General features: G+C 41.8%; 1 protein-coding gene and 1 long non-coding RNA gene across 19 annotated transcripts in view; one reads left to right on the forward strand and one right to left on the reverse strand.

Moving 5' to 3' along the window:
* Positions 1 to 20,985, reverse strand: part of AKAP13 (A-kinase anchoring protein 13) — a 322,766-nt gene that overhangs the window by 181,061 nt on the left and 120,720 nt on the right. For all 18 annotated transcript variants that reach the window (XM_070267042.1, XM_070267036.1, XM_070267054.1 and 15 more), the window contains exons 3-4: positions 13,689 to 13,836; positions 1,458 to 1,754 (exon numbers count right to left, since the gene is read on the reverse strand). In XM_070267042.1, coding sequence (XP_070123143.1) covers positions 1,458 to 1,754; positions 13,689 to 13,836 — 445 coding nt within the window. The remainder of the gene's footprint in view (positions 1 to 1,457; positions 1,755 to 13,688; positions 13,837 to 20,985) is intronic.
* Positions 9,106 to 20,985, forward strand: part of LOC138924087 (uncharacterized) — a 39,311-nt gene continuing 27,431 nt past the window's right edge. The window contains exon 1 of the long non-coding RNA XR_011438711.1: positions 9,106 to 9,261. This is a non-coding gene — a long non-coding RNA (uncharacterized lncRNA). The remainder of the gene's footprint in view (positions 9,262 to 20,985) is intronic.

Consider the following 20,985-nt stretch of genomic DNA (forward strand, 5'->3'; position numbering starts at 1 on the left):
ATAACTAATGCCATCCATGTTGATACTGATTTATAAATGGCAACCAGAATAATAATTCCCAGACCAATACAGAAACAGTAGGGGCTGGAGGATTAAGTCCTAACACTAGGTTTCTGCAAAGGTCACATGCCCCGTGTAAGGGCAAATACTCTCATCTCTAGATCTCAGCAGTGCACAGGTTTTTTTGGATACTATATTAAGAAAAAACTGAAGAAGAAAAAGAAAAGGACAAATTCTTTCTGATTTGAGAGTCCACACTTTCTTCTGTATTTCACTTGGGCAGGACTTCCCCAGAGGTGGGTTGATAGCAGGCCCCTGAGGAGTAGGAGACACCATTCCTACAGCCGATCACAGGCTTCAGTGTTAAATTCGGTGGACATAAGAGAACCAAACACCACTCTACCATTCTTCCACGAGAGGAACAAGACATTCATTTGACGGGTCTATGAGAGCAGGAACTGGGCACGCCCCTGGCTCAGCACCCTCTGGGCCTTCCTCCCCAGGATCTGCTCACCTGCAGAGAGGGTGACTTCTGGTCCGCTCTTCCTACATAATAAAATAAAGCAGGGTGGATGCTGAAAGGCAGTCTTGTGACTGTCCAGCTCTTTCAGAGAGAAAGTAGAAAGGATAAGCAAACCCTTCGGGCAGGAGATCAACATCAGTCTTCCAAGGTGGCTTTCACCAGTACTAGAGCAAATGTTCTGATCTCCATCTGTGTAACTCCTAAATCTTCCAAATGGGTCTGAGCTCAGGAGGGAAAGAGGACGTTATTTCTTAGACTCGAGATATAACTGTTTCATTTATATATATATACATAAAATCATAACATCTAGTGGATGTCATCTGCCACAAGAAATATCAGGTGGGAAAACCCCTGTCTGAATAAGAGGAACATATACAGATACTTACTACATCAATGAACTCATATATGCAAAGCCAGTAGATAAAATAAGTAAGAACGAAAAGGCTCTGGTTAACAAAGTGTGGGATTTCTCAGCGCTCAGCCTGCTCTCAAGCTCCCCCCACTCACTCCCCAATCTTTCCTTTCCTCCAATTCCATGGAATCTCTAGAAAAGCCCTATCTTCGATAACTAAACACCAAAAACGTAACAGAAAGTTACTGTGCTACCCTCCTCGTGAAGGATGGGTCACTTTCTGCGCTTGAGAGATCAAGCCTGAAATCCAGACCCACAGAAGGTGACAGACCCCTCTCTACTTGAAATGAGACCTGACGACTCTGGCAAGCTCTCTCCTGGGTCATCGCACTGAAAGAACAGGTTTAACAGCTCAGCTGAGGAACCCAGAAGAGATGCCATCAAGGCCACTTTGCTATAGTAACTGCAAAACTTATCCAGCCGCTGTGGACGACTTGAAGCGAATGACCATACAGAAGCAGCCCCATTACAAAACACAAGCATTCCAAACTCAGTTTGTCTGGGGGTCATTTCAGTTCTTACCATGCAAAGTCTGATCTGTCCCCAGCACGTTCCACTCTGCTGGCAGCTTCAGGTGTCTGAATGCCAGGGCAACCTTCTCATCAAGGGAGTTCACATCTGTAGACGGGGGTCCTGACCGATCAAGAAAACGGGTGAAGTTCAGAGCCTGCTGGTTCCCCGCACTGGTGGCCAGGAATTGGGCTGCGTCATAGGCCTCATCCTGGATGAACTGAAAGTCTTCTTCAGCCACCACAAACACCGGGAGGCCCTCTTTGGAAGCACAGAGCAGCACCTTCACTGTCTCGCAGCAGTCATGACCTAAAGAAACACGTGTAGCAAGGAAGACAGCATTAGAGTCCTCCTCCCAGAGGGAGGACGCTGGTGGGTCTTGCTCTTCTTACATGATATCCAAGTTCCCCTTCCTGGGAGAAACCCTTCCTCTGAGCTCGGGCAGCACTCTTACAAACTTCTTAAAACTCCTATTCCAGCTCTTTATTTAAATTGCTATTTGCAAACATGAATTAGCTCCCTTACCAACAGCAAACAACTCTGGGTCCCAGTCATCGCCAGGCCCACAGCGTAGTGGTTGGCACTCAGCAGTCTCTGAGTATCTCAACATATCCTGAACTCCAGGCGTTCAGTGTGAACAAATTAAAGAATGAAAGCTCGAGGATCCCGTAAGGCCTGGCACACAGTGGGAAGTCTCATACCTACCGCCCCGAATTAGACCTGCAAAGCCAAGGGAAACAGTCACTCATGCGGGTTATACGGGAGGAACTTCAGATGCCCCAGCATGCGCCTTACTCTCACCACAACACAGTCGACCGAAGGATGAAGTGGTTTGAAAAGTACACAACGACTTGATTTTATTTTACTATTATTAGCAATTCAAGGCCTAGAAGACAACTTTTGTTCTCAGATACACGTTCTTTCCAGTAATATAATGAGGACTTCAGTGGAATCACCTGGTTCCCACAGACCTGATGCAATGCCGTGGCTAGGAGTCCAGCTCAGGGACAGCAAGCCAAAGACCGTGCTGCCCCCGTGCAAATGGTAGGGACCTCATGAGCTGTGCCATCGGGCAACGACCTACATGCCACTCCAGGGGGCTCCACTGAGGAAAATCAGAAAGGTTTAACCACACTGTTTCTGTGGGTAAGGCCTTCTTGGAGAATCAGACTTTTCTCTGGAATTTTGGCCTCACAGAACTAAGCATTTCCAAATATGCAGAATATATTAATTGAAACACATTGTTTTTCTTCAACTCTCAAATGCTCATCTCAACCAGCTAGAACTATGCTCCTAACATCATCACCATTATTCCATAAAACATCTTTCTGATGAAAAACGGAGTTGCTGCTTTGTTGCTCGAGTCAGGCTGCCTGTGCTTGGCCTGGTTACCTGCAGGCACCTGTGCACCCAGGCTCTCCTGAACCCACCAGGACGCAGAGGCCGCTGTCCCACAGCAGCGTGAGGCCGATGGAAACCCTGACGAGGTTCATGAGTCTGGATTCCCCTACCGTGGGCACAGGCGAAGGGAAGCTTCAGGCTTAGACAGAACACACTAAGCTTTCTGCTGTCTTTGAAAAAGAAAACAGTAATATGTTTTTCCACGTGACCAGTGAGAATAATAAGTAAATTGGTTTTCCACATACTTTTGCCCCGAGGGGCCTCCTCAAGCCCTTTCCCCCCGTGACAAAAGAAACCTCTCACTCCTGTGTAATTTTAGGGTGGAATAAGTGTTTACTAACCAAGTACCAACTACATACAGGCACCTGGCAGGTCACGTTCTCTATACAACAAACATATGAGGTATGTATTGTCCTCAGGTTACAGGTGAGGAAACTAAGACTTCGAGAAGTAATTTTCCCAAGGTTACACAGAAATTAGGAAGCAAAACCCATTTTTCAAATTCAAGTCTGATGCCAAAGGACATGACCTGTTATATTTTGATGCGAGAGTTTTGTGCCACACTGCTTACAAACGAAGGAGGAGAGGTAACAGCGACGTCCCCGCCTGCAGGGAGCCCAATACTAGGAAGGACAGGCCACTGTGACTGTTAAGCAAGAATAACAGATTCCTGAACCACCGAGATCTGTCTCTACACAACACAGAACTCCACCAGACACTCCCGCTGCCTTCCACGTGGAATTCTTTCTAGGAAAGCTGTAGGAAACTGAAGCATCTCCTGCCTGGTGTGCGTGTGTGTGTGTGTATTATGCGTGTGCATGTACACACCCGCATGTATATTTCAATTCAATATATCTTGAATTTATACATTTAATATGTGAAATGAAATTAGAAAAAAATCTTAATTTTTCTTTGAAGGGCAGCCAGCCTAATGACATACAACAACAATGTCAGCAGAAACAAGTCAACCGATTCAGGAAGTAGGTCTGAGTATTCTTCTGGCAGAAGCAAGCGTTTCTTTTAAACTGTTCTATAACATCTAACAGCGACATCCACCGAGCCCAGGGCACTGTGACCAGAAGGCAAAGCCGAGCAAGGCGGGAGGCTCAGCCCCCCTCAGAAGCTCACAGTTCATCGGGGGAATCAAACAGCTGCAGAGAAGGGCAACGTGAGTCAAACGGAGCAGGTTCTACAAGAGACACACCCAGTGCCAGCGGTGGGAGAGGGGCAATGCACTTCACAGGCGGGCAAAGCGGGAAGGCCTCACAAAGGAGGTGGCAGTTCAGGAGGAGCTTTTTGACAGGCATCCTGCTCCCAACTCTCCAACCCCAGGGCTTCTTCAGCGCAACCCTCAGAACTCAGAAGCACAGGCCCTGTCTTACCCTAATTATCTAACAAACGCTCCCACAATACTTGCTATATGCCAGGCAAGGAGCCCGCCCTGGTGCTCTAGTGGTGAAGATGTGACACTCTCATTCTCACGGCCCGGGTTCGTTTCCCAGTCAGGAACCCACACCACCTGTCTATCGGTTATCATGCTGTGGCAGCTGTGTGTTGCCGTGATGCTGAAAGCTAAGCTACCAGTATTTCAAATACCAACAGGGGTCACCCATGCTGGACAGGTTTCTGTGGAGCTTTCAGACTAAGACAGACTAGGAAGAAGGACCTGGACACCCACTTCTGAAAAACAATGGCCATGAAAACCCTACGAATAGCAGCAGAGCACTGTCTAATACAGAGGAAGGCACAAAAAGCTTGGGCAAGGCTCTGCTCTGCTGCACACAGAGTCACTCAGAGTTGGAATTGACTCGATGGCACTGACAACAAGAATGCACCAGGCACTAGTCTCAGTGCTTTCCAAATGACAGTTCCTTTACTCGTCGTAACAACCCTATGCGGAAGGTACGATTATTATCCCCATTTGCTGGATGAGGAAACCAAGGCACAAAAATGTTAAATAATTTGCCCACGGTTATAAAGTTCCTAAGTGGGAGAATTAGGGTTTGAACCTGTTTTCTTGCTCTAGAGTTCAGGGGTCAAAGAGGGGTACAAGAGCCTTAAAGAGGAAATATGCGTACCATGGAAGAATCAACGGGAAGGCAATAAAAACACTACGTTCAAATCCTGGCTAGAAGACTCATAAGCTGTGTGACCTCAGCTCCCCTCTGCTTCTCTGAGCCTCACTTTCTTCCTTTATAGCCTGAGGGAGCAGCCTCTACAGGCCCTACGGGTCCCCAGCTGCAAAAGCCTGTGGTTCCACCAGGCAGAGGCTGGGAAGGGAGAGAAAGGTAGGACGAGATTCCAGGAAGAGGACACGGCTTCAAAAGCATAAAAATGCAAGCAGAGGGGACATTCAAGGGATGGATTAATTACTGCAAGAGACAGTTTCGGGACGATTCAGGAACCTGGCTACATCTAGATGCTTAATGATAGGACAGACCAGGTTCAAACCTACTGTCTCACTTATTAGCCACGTGGCCTGAGGTAAACGGCAAGCTCTCTAACAATTTTAAATCTAGACACACTCCTAGTCTTCTAAGAGCTATGATTTTAAAGAGTCCTCTCAAATTCTTTAATACTATCACCCAAAACAACATACCTAGCCTCATTTCATTTCCAATTAAACTAGACAGACAGACACATAAACACAGCCACACATATTTCAGTCAGAAGTAGTACTTTAAAGTAGGAATGCTGGGCTTCTCATTCATGAATCTAACCAATATTAGTATTTTCCTTTTTTCAGGATTAAGCTAACTTATAAATTCCTGACAGTCCTTTGAGGTAGATATGAATAAACGTCAATAAAAAATAAAATCACAGGTTTCACAATTCAACAATGATAATGTGAATAATTTGGGACCCAAAGTGAATCCTGCCTTCAAAACTTAAACTCACTGGCTTCGAAGCGGCCTTACACTAACTTAAATAGTATCCCCCGTCCCCCGATCTGAACAGTTCTTCTTCTTTCTTACTAGTCTCCTTCCCCAAGCCTGCACAAAGTTAAGAAACCTGAAAGCTCGAACCAGAGACGGAGTCACAATGCCACTCGAAGTACACGTCATTCACTGCTCTATAAAATCACCTTCTGCATATACACAGGCTTCATGCCACACTGCACTTCTCCAACTGCATCACGCACACGTACACACAGAGCCTTTTAAGCCACGGCAATACCACCTTACTCAAACCTGGAAGGGGCAGCAGTCAGCTATCTGCTCAGAAATCTATCTGGAATTGCTGAAGTGACTGTTTACTTGGGTAGGATCGGGGTGGGACAGACAAATGGGGGAGAAGTAGGAGGTTCAGGGGCATTTGTGCGCATGCGCGTAGCGGCATTAGCACGCCTCTCTTTCAGCTGCTTTAGCAGAAGAATTTGTTAGAAGGTGGAGAGACGTATGGGTGAACTACTGTCAGCTCTACTTGTGTACAACTCAAATAAAACTGCACATTAGAGGAGGCAGAATGTCAGAAAAGGCCACGAAACAGGTATCTAGGAGAAGCCATCTAACTGTTAGCCCACTATCTTCCCTTCAGATGTGAACTCACAATCTGAAGGAGAAACTATGAATCATCCTAAGTAAAATGTGCCATAAATCTGAATTTGTTTGGTATGATTATAAGCTTCTTTATCAAAAGAAAACCTGATAGTTAAAAGAGGAGTGGAGACCTAAGGGTCTTCTGTCTCCTGGATCAGTCCTCATTAAAGCTGGAGTAAACTGCAAGAGTTACTGCTGATCAAGGACCAAGTCCCTCGTCCTACTGCCTGGAAATCAACCACATAAGGTCGGCAGGGCCGCTCTCTCACATTAATGTTTCTATTAGGCTCAAGTGGTTCTCAAGATTATTTTTTAATCCCTGTAACCTTGCAAATAAAGCATCTGGGGGAAGAAAGTCAATATTTTTTAAAACAGAGGTTATAAAATACAAACCTAGTAATAAAACTAAAATCACTGCAGACGCACATACAAAGCCTCGTACGGTCACCAATCAGCTCTAAAGACATGACTATTTGCCATCTGTCTCACGACTGCCTTTGTACACACGAAATGCAAGGTATTAACGATGCCTACATCTACACTGCAAAGTCAGGGGGACGGGAAACTATACCCAATTCAATATAATAACCACAATTTAGCTTCTTTTTACGTGAAAACAGAAGCTGCAGTAGAAAAAAACAGTAGCAACATTTTCGGCTAGTTCCATGGCATTTTTCCTTCCACTCAATTTCCTGGTAACAAAGAAAGAAAATTAAAATCGAGTCTTTTTAAAAAGGGAAGTTCTAAAAATTTACTGAGCTGCTTCTGAAGGAAGTATCCATAAAGAATTTAGAGAGGGGAAGAGAGAGTGAAACTGTTAAAGAAACATGGCCTGAACTTTAATTCCATTTTTTAAATTGCCTTCTGGATTTATCCCACAATCCGGTCCAGTTCACTTACATTTACAAGAAATAGAAAGCAAACTATGGGGTGGGAGAGATCTGTTCCTAATTGAGTGAACTGTAAGGGGTCCTGAAGTATGCTGGCAACTAGCTGTAGAGGCAGAAAATACTAGCTTTGAATCTCACCCTCCATTGTAGACAGGTTGGGGTTATCCACAGTTACTCAACCTTGAAGCCTGTTTGCGCACAAAATGAGATCACCACCAACCTTCCAGATTGTTAAAAAACATTAGAGATGGCCGTACACAAAGCACTTGGCATAAAACAGCCATCTAAAATTGGTAGTAGTTGTTATTATTATTATTAGCTACTAAAATGCTCCTGTTCAGGTCACTCAAGGAAAACAGACCCCTAATACTCTGCAAAGAGCTTCTGCAGCACAGCCCACAAAGCTTCTCAGCTAAATGTTGCCACTGGCACAGCAGAACTGAAAAAATAAAGGGAAGGGGAAAGAAAGCAGAATAAACAAAAACACAACAAGGAGCACCCAGGTGAGAAACAAAATCTTAACTGCTAATGGTCCTCCTAAAAGCATCTAATCCAAAACTTTTTTAAGCTTGCGGGTCAGGAGGTGTGTGCTCCTGAGGTTGGAAGAGCTTTGTCGTGGGCTCCTTATCACCATATGAAGCACTCGTACCCATGGAAACGAAATACTGCTACAGATAAACAAAACTGCTAAAGCATGACCCAAGAATTACTTCATTTCCTGTTAAGCTAAAAGTGGCACACATCCCATCCGGGCCTTCTCTTTTAAGGATGAGACAATTGGGACTTTGTTTCACCAGCTATCCAAAAACGAACCCTGAAAGAGCTTGCTGGGCAGCCAAGCCCAGTGGCGCTCAGATCATCTTCTAAGAGGGAGGCTGCATTAGTAGTCAATGGTGGAAAATATAAAAATAGGATCTTTCACTACTTGAGTTTGGCATCAAAGTATTTAAGAACTGGGTGTCTTTTTCCTCCCTTTGAAGTGGCTATACAGGATTAAAGGAAATTTTCAGTCTTCAGACGCACACGCTAACAGGAGATAAGGTTATGTGCAGAAGTATGCACCCACTGCTAGTTTTCAGTGGTCTAATGGTAGGTGTGTAAATTTGTATGTCATAAAACGTCTCTGTATGTATGGAAGCATTTAAGCAGAGGGGGGAAAACAGCAGGCACAGGAATTTCATCATGTACGTTTTGGGGAAGAAAGAGGCTAATTAATGCTAAAACTTTGATCTACCATACTCCAGTCTGTTACTCTAAGGCAATGTTTCTCAACCTTTTGTTCACTGTCATTCCCCCAAGGAGCCCTTTTAGACATTTTTCTCTATTTGTCCCACGTCCTATGAAAATTTAATACCACAGGTACATGATGATATATATTTGTATATGTATATCTGTGCCTTATATATAAAAGAGAGAGATTTTTTTGCCCCCCTAAGAGCAAATGTCCACCCCCTTGGGGTGGCTGCTGCCCACTGTAACGCATGTGCCAGGATTCCAGTGCCGCATCCACAGCACCAAGGTCATGCAATACACAATTCCACAGAAGCATGACCACTGGGACAGGAGACGACGGGCACTTTTTCCCCCTCTAACTAGTTCTGTTTGTTTTTCTAGGACAGCCACTATAATACTGACTAGCAGTGGAACAGTTCTTTAAAATATAAACTCACATCACATCTAGAGATAGCCTTATAATAAGCAGGAGTTTTTTTTAGAACAAGGAGACTGTTAGAAAATGTCCAGTAAAAAATAACACTGCTTTGGCAGAGAGGGAAAGGATCAGAATTCTCTACTAGGCCAGTTTAAAGCCTACAACTTCTTTTCAAATGTGTTATTCAATTCGGCAGCCTTGGCACATCTGCTGCTAGAAACAGTCTTGGTTCACAAGAACCGAGGGACGCACCGTGATGTAACTCGGGGCTCCTTGTCGAGACCTGGGCTGTGAACACTGATTCCTAATTGAGGCCTGGAGGACTTCTGATCAAGGTAAATCTATTTTTTTCCTCTTTCTTAATAACAAATCACTTTATATAGTACCTTCCCTTTCATGAGTAAGAAAGAAAAGAAAAATACAACAGAGCTGAGTCAAATTTTGGGTCAGCAAATGTTTGCAGTCTTCCTGTCAAACAAGAACCCTTGCTGTGAATTCTAAAAGTAAATAATAGACATGGTGAAAAAAGATTTCTTTTTATGAAAGATTCTGCACCAAAGCCTTTCGTAAAAATAGTAGGCAGCCTGCATTTTGTCTTCTGTTCCGAAATCGTTTGCTTGGTTTAAACTCACGTTTAATTAATAAAAATGAACACAAGACCATATTCCATATCCCCCCAAAATTACCTTCCAGGATACTCAGATTTCTTTACATTATTACCAGTCCTAAATAGGTTTTTTAAAGAAAAAAATCTCAGCTTCATCTCTAGAGGAAAATCACCATTTAGTTAAAATGGGATTTGCGATTGGATTTCTTTTATATGAAGAGAAAAGAATGAAGATATTTTATTTTCATTTATCACAAAGGCAACACCTTTTGTCTTTAGAGATGTACTTCCATTTTCAGTTGTATTTCATAACAAATTATATTCTCAAACTGCCAATTCATAGGTATTTTGAATGTAATATTTTATTGTAAACTTGTCTTTTTTCAAAAGAGAGGACACTGTTTTCAAATAGTCTTCAAAATATTCTTATTAAAAATTACTATATATGTTAAAAGCAGCATGCTCGCTGTAAAGCATTCAAACAATTCAAAGTCAAGTTTCCACCACACTGTTTCCTAAGTTGTTACTGCTCAACACACTTTATTAAAGAAAGGGGAATTGTATCACGTCTACAGTCTTTCAATGGTAGCAAGGCAACATAAGATTACTTTAAAAAGCCTTTACAACTTCTTTATAATTACACACACACACACATACACAATTCATTGTAAGCATCTCACTGGAAAACCAGCAAAAAAGTGAGAAAATAGAAAAATAAAAATAATGTCAATATCTGAAGTCAAAGAGGGTTTTTTTAATGGAAGCAATTAAGAAACGTCTTGTTCTCTCTCCCCTCCCCCAAATAATAAAAGGTTACAGAGTAACATCAAGAAGTAGCTGCCTTTTGAAGGTCAATCAATCATCTGGTTTTAGTATACTAAAATGTTACAAAACATTGACAGTGAAACACACAGAGAACTCAAAGAAAAATCAGAGCCAACAATCTAGGTAAAATATGACATTAAAAGCAAGAACAAGACATTAAAAGCAAGGACAAGACACAAAGCTCTTTTCTTCTCATAGTCAGCCAAAATGACTAGGAATCGCAGAGCCAGTCCCACATGCGAGCAGAAAGGGTGCAGACACCCCACTCAGCAGCAGCTGCTGCAAACAGAGTGCACAAAGCAAGTACAGACTTTCCATGAAGACTCTTCACTAATCTGACACTGCCCTCAGGAGACAGGAAATCTGAGGCTATCAATACACTAACTGACGCACAGAAATCATCAACGGTAGCTCTGGAAAGAGAATACAGACTCCAGCCCCAAGCCACGGATTCAATTCAAGAAGCCAGAGGGCCGGCCTGGTGGTGTAGTGGTTAAGTTCGTGTGCTCCGCTTCGGTGGCCCTGGGGTTCGCTGGTTTGGATCTTGGGTGTGGACCTACGGCACCGTTCATCAAGCCATGCCGTGGCAGGTGTCCCACATATAAAATAGAGGAAGATGGGCACAGATGTTAGCTCAGGGCCAATCTTCCTCAAAAAAAAAAAAAAAAAGCAGCAGCAGCGGCCAGAGACTCCTTTTGCATTTTTCAAAAGAAACGGTGCGTGTGTGTGTGTCTGTGTGCAGGCACACATGCACGTTTCTGGAAGAGTGGCTTCTGAGAACCAAGATGAATTCTGACACAGGGGAAACTGTTCCATCATGGGTAGGAGTTCCTAGAACAAGCCTTCTTAGTATGCGCCAGTGAAGGAAACAGACAAAAATCCATGCCCTCATGAAACTGACACTTCCGTAGAGGCAGGTAGGAAACAAAGAAGATAAACTAGATAATGTGTTAAAAGTTGATAAGTGCAATGGAGGAAAATTAAGCAGAAAAGGAAACAGGGAACACAGAGAGGAGGCAGTTATTTACTTTATAAGGTGGCAGGAAAGCCCTCACTGAGAAGGCGGTGTCTGCAGAAAGACCTGAAGGAAGGGAAGGAACGAGTCCAACACGTACATAAAAACAGATCTACGGTAGTTCAGGCCAACTGGGTGAAAAGGGAACAGGCTGTCAAGCTCTGTAAGCACGATCAAGAATACTGGAAGTAGTTGAGGTCATAATTTAAAGGGAGGAGACGATTAGTAGAAAATGAAGGAGAAAGGAGAAAGCAGGTACTAGGGCCCCAGGCTCCAAGCAAACAGGTTAGGAATGATTTCTGAAGATGCGAATCAAATCAAAAGAAAGCAGTGGAGTACAATATCCACTCGGGTTGGTTGCGGTTGGGAGGGCGAGGGTACTCAGAGTCGATAAGTACAAAAGGACACCTAGAGATGGGTGTGGCTGGGAAAGAGGGGTTACAGAGATCTATAAAGAGGTGTTAAAACCAAAGGCAAGGGAAGAAATGGGAGGAGTTCAGAAAGGTAGGCTGGGGACAGTATGCAAGGATCCGGTACAAACACAGAGCTCCAGGCTGTCACACAAGCACAGTGGGTTTGTGAATCTAAGGAAAGTTAACTGCCTGTTGCCCTTCCTAATTTAAAAATCTTGCCAGCCAAGGTATAAGAGCGGTCATGCATATCCCTCTCCCTCAAGAGGCTGGACTCTGCCGGTACTTGTGACTGAGGACTGCAGCCAGGGCACAGGGCCACATCCTTGTTATATTTGTCCTTTCTCTTATAGCTACTTGCATTCTCCTTATATCTACTTACACGCTTTCTCACTCTCACTCTCTATACATGCGTGCGCGCGCGCACACACACACACTCCCTAAACTTCAACCCCTAAAGTGTTTCTAATTCAGGAAGGAGTAAGTTTGTAAAACCTACCTCCATTCCCTTCCTAATAAGAGCCCAGTCAGGGACCGACTGGTCTCCCCAGGTGAGGAGCTTTTCTCACCATCACCCACACATAGCGAATGTGCAGCAATGGTGATACTGGATGGCACCTGCTAGAGAGTCGACCTCAAGTTCCAGATAAGCCTTTCTGACACGATAAACATCACAGGACACAAGATGACTGGAGCTTTAAGTTACAAATGATACTTAATACTCTGTAGAAAAGAAATCAGTATCTATCCTGAACTCCTTGTTAAATTTCCTATCCTGAAAGACTTGGGGGGAAATATTCATAGGAACTGTCATGAACCTTTAAATCTTAAGAGTTTTCAAAATCATTTTTGCCAGGTAGGAGGACAAATACAGCTTTCAACTGTCATAAGCCCAGTTCTTGAATGTGGTATAATTTCCAGGAGTTGGTAGGTATCAGATATGAAGTTAATTTATATAAAATGGAACAGCAATGAAAAACTGGCGATCTGCAAGACCAGATACTGAAAGTGCTTCATAAACCAATAATTTTTTACACCATCTATTTCAACAAAGTGAAATGAGTGTCTTATACAAACACTGTTCAAAAGAAATGTTCCAATAAGAACTAAATCTACTTTATTCTCTAAAATAGTTCAACTGTCAATACCTTTTAGGGGGTCCCCCTAAATGTGCCTTCTTTTCTATTCTGATGAAAATGGGTCAATTGTTAACTTTGAAAAAAAGGTTAATTAAGGAAAGAAGCTCATCTCCAAACATCAATCAATACACCTTCGGAGGCTGGGACGGGTCAAGAGTCACTACTTCATGAGCAGTTTCCAGTGGGAGCAGCATCGACTTAAAGACTTTGTAAAGAATTTTTAATAAGTAAACGTTTGCCTTTGAATTCCGTTAAACTTATAAATGCAAGTGATTAAGCCCTCGGCCCACCAGAAACTATGCTTTGTTAATTTGGGGAAAGTCTGGCTTTTATGGAAGATTTCTTAAGTCTTTCCCTCACAGACACTGAGGACGGTGTTACTAATTGGGTGTCAACCTTTCTTTCACCACTAGGCTATTCAGAATCAAATCTGCAGCCACAGCATAGTAACCACGTAAGAACTTTTACCTTCCACATGTGTCTTAGTTTTCCCCAATCTCAACATTCTAATAAAGTAATATTTTTGCTGATCCTGATTTTTATGTTTCAATTTGTGACACCATTTTAATTCACCTATTTCTAATTAAGCTCAGAATCCGTGGAACAAGCAAGATACAAACAAAATATTTTTAAATGTATTTAAAATAAAGATCTGACAATAGCTCTATCACTGATTTATTCTGCCTGTTGCTTTATACTAATGAACAAAGAACACAAGTGTTCGAGAACTACTAACGGCTAGTAAAGACTCCATGCGAACACTTACCAGGGGCAATGGTCTCCAGCGTATCGGAGCTGACCTTCCGAGTGCTGGTGCAGTGATGCAGGGTGGAACCCGAAAACACCAAGTAAAAAACCACATCATCCTCAACTTTGTCTTCTTCGGCGAGCAGTACAGTAACAACACAATCGCCCTAGGAAAGGGAAAGACAGTAAGTTTGCATTAGTAAGGTGCTTCTTAGGAGTCCACCTTTACAAAACATCAAATTTAAGAGAATATCAAATTTATATCTAAACTGTGCCCCATTCTAGTAGGTTTATACAAATATAAACACTGATTGAGCACTTACGTACCAGGCAGTATTCTAGGCATTGAAAATACAAAATGCTCTGAAAATAAGATCTCTGTCCTCTTTAAGCTTACATTTTAGTGGAGGTGGTTAGACAAGCAAGTGAACTAACAGGGTAACAGCTGGTATACTTACTTAATGAATGGGTAAAAAAGGGAGAAATCCAGAGAAATCTAACAATGGGGCAGAGAGGATAGAGGAGGTATATTAAACAGCTACATCCTCATACTCGACTGCCTCTTAACCCGTGTTCCAGTTGCAGCAATAATTCTCCAAAGTCTGCATCCCACAACCACTGACAAATCCGCCTGTTCTCCCACAGAGGCGGAGTGCCTGCCACAGGGCGGGCCTGGAAAGGGTCGAGCGCAAAGAGCGTAAGCTCAGGCTCCAGGCAAATCTGGGTTTCAACTCCACCTACAAAGACTTTACTTAAACCCTCTAAACCTCAGCTTCCTTGACTATATAAGTGGAGGTAATACCATCTCTTCTTACAGCTAGTATATGAAAACTCTTCGAACATATTCAGCTCTCGGTCTATGGTAATATTCTTTTTTTAATTATTATTTTTCCTTCTTCTCCCCAAAGCCCCCCAGTACATAGCTGTATATTTTAGTTGTGGGTCCTTCTAGTGGTGGCATGTGAGACGCTGCCTCAGCATGGCCTGATGAGCGGTCCTAGGTCCATGCCCAAGATCCGAACTGGCAAAACCCTGGGCCGCCGAAGCGGAGTGCACGAATTTACCCACTTGGCCCCGGGGCCAGCCCCTATGGTAATTAATATTCATAATCTATTAGGATGAGAGAGTCACTTTTCTAACAATTTGTGTTTCCTGACCATCTGTAATCCCTACTCTGTTTTATCCACCCCTCCAGTTAAGCCCATGGAATCAGACAAAAGATCTTGTGCCAGTAACTTTGCCCACAACTCTGCAACTATTTAGAAGACATCTCTGTCCTTTATTTGCAAATACTTTTCTAGCAGTTTTTAATAAGCTCATTTTTTAAAACTGAGGTCAGTGACTAAATTAAACATATTCTATGAAATACAGTCCTAATTACCCTTCTCCCAATCATAAACACATAATTCATGTTGTTAACTATAAACAAAAGACTTTATGGCACTGAGGCTAGGTATTGTGTAAATCTCAATAAGGCAGAATTTAGAGACAGCCAGGCCATTCTAGCATTAAATAAGAGAGAGAATTCTCATTACTTAAAAACAGCATTTTTTTCCTTTCCGTTTTAGCAACAACAGAGCCCATTTGAGAACCACGCCACCCTGTGGCCATAACTTATTAAGCCTAGCAGCATAATGGAGCAGCAGGCAGTGTTTACTAAACACTAAAACCCAAAAATCACAGTCAAACTTAGGATCAAGTCTGTTAACAGAGATGCTCTAACAGGCTGATTCTGGAAACCGAGTTCAAGGCATTTCCCCGAAGCTCTGAGTGTCTGTCTCTGATTCGTCCCCAGGGCTCTGTGCAGTGCCCTGTACACGGCAGGTGCTTAGTCTGCTGAACACAACATGTAAGACGTCAGAAAGAACACAAATACGCTGTAACTCACTAGGAATGCCAAACCGAAAGGTTCCAATGCACCCTGACACAAGGAGTAGCACAGTCGGTAAAACGGAATCATCGCTGACTTCATGCACCATTTAGAATCATACTTGAGACCTAGCCCCTTTCTTGGAAACATTTTCAAACCGCTTAGACTAGTAAAATGTTTAATATCCTTTGGTATGATAACCCACAACAAGTTAAAATGTCTGCAGCATATATAAGAGTCAATTTCTGAATGGTGCTGGAACACCATTATAACCTGAAAAAGAAAGTGCAAATGAAGGTTTTAAAGTTTCATCGTTTGGAGCACAGGCTGGCAAACTATGACCCCCGGGCCAAATCCAGCCCTCTGCTTATTTTTGTATGCTCACAAGCTGAGAAAGATTCTTCCATTTTTAAATGGTTAAAAAAATTCAAAAGAAAAAGATCCTTTAACAAGTGAAAGTTACGGGACATTAGAATTTCAGTGTCCATATAGTTTTACTGAAATACAGTCATGCCCATTGGTTCACACATTATCTGCAGCTACGTTTGTACTACAGTGGGCCACAGCAGAGCTCAGTGGTTGCCACAGAGACTGTACAGCCCATGGGCTTTAATTATTTACAAGGTGGAATTTTACAGAAAAAAAAAAAAACAGTTTTTTCACTTAGACATCTAACCTGGAATTCTAAGAATATATTTCTTTTTCAAGATCAAGGATTTTCTCTCCACATGAGACCCAACATCTTGCTAGGAAACTCTCTGTGCCCAAGATACAAGTGGTATCTGGGGACAAACGAGATGCCTAATAAGCAGCAGAAATGCTTTGAACAATGTCTCAACATCAACCTTTCTTTCATTCCCAAGAATGTTGTAAATTGCTTTCATAGCTTTGTTTAATAGTTTTGTTTTTCCTTTCTAACATTAAGTCAAACCCAAAACATCAAGTAGAAGGGAACACAGAAGGCTCAGTGACTTCAAAACCACTGGAAATTTAGATTCCAAAGGCACTTGGAATTAAAGTACCTGTTTTCCTTGAAGGAGAATTCTCTGCACACTGACAAAGTCACTGAGAGCAAACAACAAAAACTCTTACTCTGCATCTCCACCATACGACCCTACTGTACCGCAGTAGTCCTGGGCTCCTAGTATTCCTCGAGATGGCCTTGAAAGATTAAGCGAGTGGAGAGACGATTAAAGAATAAAAATGAAAAACAGACCGAAGTAAGAATTTTTGTTGAGGCAGTTGCTTTAATCACACCCTCCTTGAAGGTTACCCTGGTAAGTGATTGTGCTGCTCCAGAGAAGGACAGCCCCACGAATCAACAGATAAATCAATCTGACTGCCCAGGGAACAGGTGTGTCATGTTTCTAACGACAACCGATGAACTTATTGACAAGGGCAATTTTGAAGACATTCTTGATTAAAACTGTAGTTTAACCCCATCCCAGGAAGAGAATGCACCTATGTCTCCACTTTTCCAACAATCCGAAATCAAGAAACAGAATGCTATCCTTACACAGATTTTTTCCATGTTTCTTCATTAACGAGAAATGTACCCTGGAACTTGGCAGTATTTTCAGGGTTTTAAATTAGTTTTGAGGACAGATGATAAAAAAAAAAACTAATGAAAAAGACAATGTACACTAGGCCTCATTTTCTAAGTACAGGTGATCCTCCAAACATAAATGCACTGTAGTCCTAAATGCCATCAATCAATCACATATTTGCCAATAAAAACAAGATTTTAAATGGTAGCTGCATCTCACTTCTCCCCATTTTTAACTCATTGATAAAGTGGATATCCTGTATTAATGGTACTGCAATCACCTTTACATACTTATTAATTAGTAAAAAAAGAAGTTTCCACTTAGATTTCTAATCTGGAATTCTAAAAATACATCTTCCTTTTCCAGATCAAGGATTTCCTCTACACGTGAGACCCAACATCGAGCTGGGAGAGTCTCCATGCCCAAGATACAAGTTGTGTCTGGGGTCTTCCTTTAATTAAGGACAGTAATTTGACTAGGGAAAAAAATGGAATGGGGAATGACATTTGAGACACAGGAGAAAGTGAATTACAGGGTGGGGACGGGTAGAAGGGACAAGACCTTGGAAACAGGGCAGATGTTAGACGCAAATGAGAGGAATGAGACAGGAAGTTTTGTGGGAGGACTGGTCAAAGAAGGGATAGCACTGATGTCTTGGATAGCAAGACACTGTCAGCTATAAGGTTTCAGAAGGCGGGCCCAGTGAGCAGAAGACAACTGCACTGGCATGCTGGAGTTGATTATACACGCTTGGGAGAGCTGATGGTATATTTCGAAGAATTCTGCTAGCCAGTTGTTAAACACAGCCGTCATTAAAAATTAAATGATACAAACTTACAATTATATAAGTTATATTTAAAGCAAATGTAATAAATACTCAAAAGATCACTTTTTAATATTTTGCCACATCTTACTATTATCTACGTTCTTGAGGTTTTCAGCTACTGTAGCTCATGATAGAAATTCTATTATAATAGTGCGCTACAGCACATCTTTTCCCAACACACATCTCTGGCCAACTCTGTGTTCAGTGATGTGGCACTGATAGCTTGAAATCAACCACCCTGGGAGTATTTCACCCACTGAAATTGGCAAATGCTACAAATCAGGGCTTTTTTTTTTTTTACTATCACATCACTGAGAACAGGTCAGCAGAAGGAAGGAGCGGGGGGTAAGGCAGAATTTCCACAGGGAAGGCAAGGGTATGCCACAGCAGGCCCGATTACGAGAGGTCAGGGCTTATGAGGAGTAAGAGTGGAGGGCTTGTTTTAGGAGAAAATCCTAGGCAAGCAGAGCATCTCAGGTCAGGGATAACAATGCTGCCATAACTCTGCTCACAAGAGGTCAATCTTATCACCGCCTAAGTCAATCTGTTTTCTAACTTTCAAATTTGGCTTACATATAACCGGTTAGCACACTGCAGTGGTTAAGAGGATGGTCTCTGCCTGAATCACGGTATGGCGCAACATTTTCTGGCTGCTTAATCTGGGGTATGTTAAATTCTCTGTGCCCTAAGAGAAGACAACAAGCTACTTACCTTATAAGGTTGTCATAAGAATTAAACGATTGATTAAAGTAAAGCGCCTAATGCAGGGCATGGCACATAATGAATGTTCAATAAATGACAGTTATAACAGACGTAATGTGGACGTAATGTAGAACAGATGTACTGTACAGCATGGTGACTACAGTTACCAACACTGTACTGTATCTTTGAAAGCTGCTAAGAGAGTAGATCTTAAAAGTCCTCATCACAAGAAAAAAATTCCTAACTATATATGGTGATGGACGATGACTAAACTTATTGTGGTGATCATTTTGCAATATATACATATATCAAAATCATTATGTTGTACACCTAAAACTAACATAATATTATATGTCAATTATATCTCAACAAATAAATAGATGATAGCAATTATTAGCACAATGTAAGCCCCATTATAGCACGATTTAGTCACTGAGCCATTCCCTTTGTCTAGAAAAATAAGTTGCAGGTGCTCAAAACACACATTTGCAAAGACAGAAAAGGAGACACCAAAATTTTAATAACACTTATTCCTAGATGGTGGTTGAGGCCAATTTTAATATACTTCATGCTTTTCTGTTTTCCAATTCTTTTATACAAAGATGGACTATTTTTGAAAGAAAAAACTTATTTTAAACATAATCTCACTTTTACAAAGGGAAAGATAGAAACCTGGCAGACACCACCTGAATTAAGTGATCAAAAAAGTTAACATCACAAATAATGAAACAAACTGACATCACTCCTCATACCACCCACTAAGGACGGACCACCGCTTAACGTGGTTCCTAACAAAAATGCAGACCCTCAGTCCAGTCGTGAGAAAACATCAGGCAAACCCAAACTGAGAGGCTTTCTGTAAAAAACCTGGCCCGTGCTCTTTAAAAATGTCACTAATGAAAGATAAAAAAAGATTAAGGGAGACCAAAAAGATTTGCCAACTAAATGCAATATATGATCCTAGCTTGGATCCTGAACAATAAAAACAAATTGCTATTAAGGACACTACTGGGACGACTGGCAAAATTTGAATGAGGTTTACAGATTTAACATTGAACCAATGTTAAAATTCCCAGTTTTGGTAACTGCGCTGTGGTTATGTAAGAGATTATCTTTGTTCTTAGGAAATACACACTGAAGTATTTGGGGTAAGGAGCATGATGTCTATGACTTACTCTCAAGAGTCAGGAGAAAAAGTCGAGACAACGATTCAGCAAATGTGGCAGAATGTGAACAAAAAACAGCTGGTGAATACGGGCTTCTTCAGGTGCATGTGATTTCTTTGTACTACTCTCACAACTTTTCTGTAAATGTGAAATTATTTCAAAATAAAAAGTTCCCAAGAAACGATTTCTCAAATAATTTATATGACCAAATATTCAAAGTCAAAAAGTGCAAAACTAAGTTACATTTCTAAGGCTATTTTTTACATCTTGCAGACATACATATTCAATAAAGATATTCTTGCAGGGTTCCAGAATTATGAAATTATAACAATAAGTATCTTCCATTCAAGAATCTTAAAGGAGTTTTACAGGCCTTCCCAAATCAATTTCCCACTATGCCAAAATGACACGAGATATACTCAACATTCATGTGGGAAAAGTGACACAAAGGAGATAAGTAATACTAAGGAAATATTGAGCATTACTCCAAAGTATTATTTTCCATGAGGCGGCAATTATAGCATCAAAAGAATAACTCCAAAGTGAGTCCTTGCATAATTCAGATACTATTTGCATTCATGCAATTAGCTTCGTTCTCTCTGTTAAATACAAGAGGACAGTCAATTGATATACCACTTTGCCCAATCATTTCCTAACGCAACCCAAAACTGACAGTCAGCTAGAGCTTTTCCATAGTCTGAAATGCAAAACCTAGACCTTGAAAACCCATGGCAGCTAGCTGTCAATTTCACTAAAGGCTCACACAACCGATGGACATCCAGAAGCACAACCTAATGCTTGGATCTTGGTCACTGACACCATTCTCCACTAAAAGGAACCAAGGCTGCACAAAGAAATGGCTGTTTCCACCAGGCCTAGGTCAGGGTTAGTACAAGATGAGCCGGGAACGTCTTGTTTCGACAAAAAATAAGGAAGTGCTCAAAAAAAAAAAAAAATACTGATGGGGACACATTGCACATTCAAGTGGCTTCTTCTGGACAAATCTGGGACAATCTGAAGACCAAAACAATTAAGAATAGTAATGAATTATAAATAACGAAAAAGGAAGTCATGAGTCTATGCTAATAACAAATAAACAGAGGAGAAGGGAGAATGCTTGCGTATAACAGAAGGCTGATAAACTGGAGAGACTGCTGGAGTGGTAAAATTATTTTTGCAACAATAATGGAAAAGATTAGTTCTGG

Source organism: Equus caballus, chromosome 1, assembly GCF_041296265.1.
Source record: "Equus caballus isolate H_3958 breed thoroughbred chromosome 1, TB-T2T, whole genome shotgun sequence".
Lineage (NCBI taxonomy): Eukaryota > Metazoa > Chordata > Mammalia > Perissodactyla > Equidae > Equus > Equus caballus.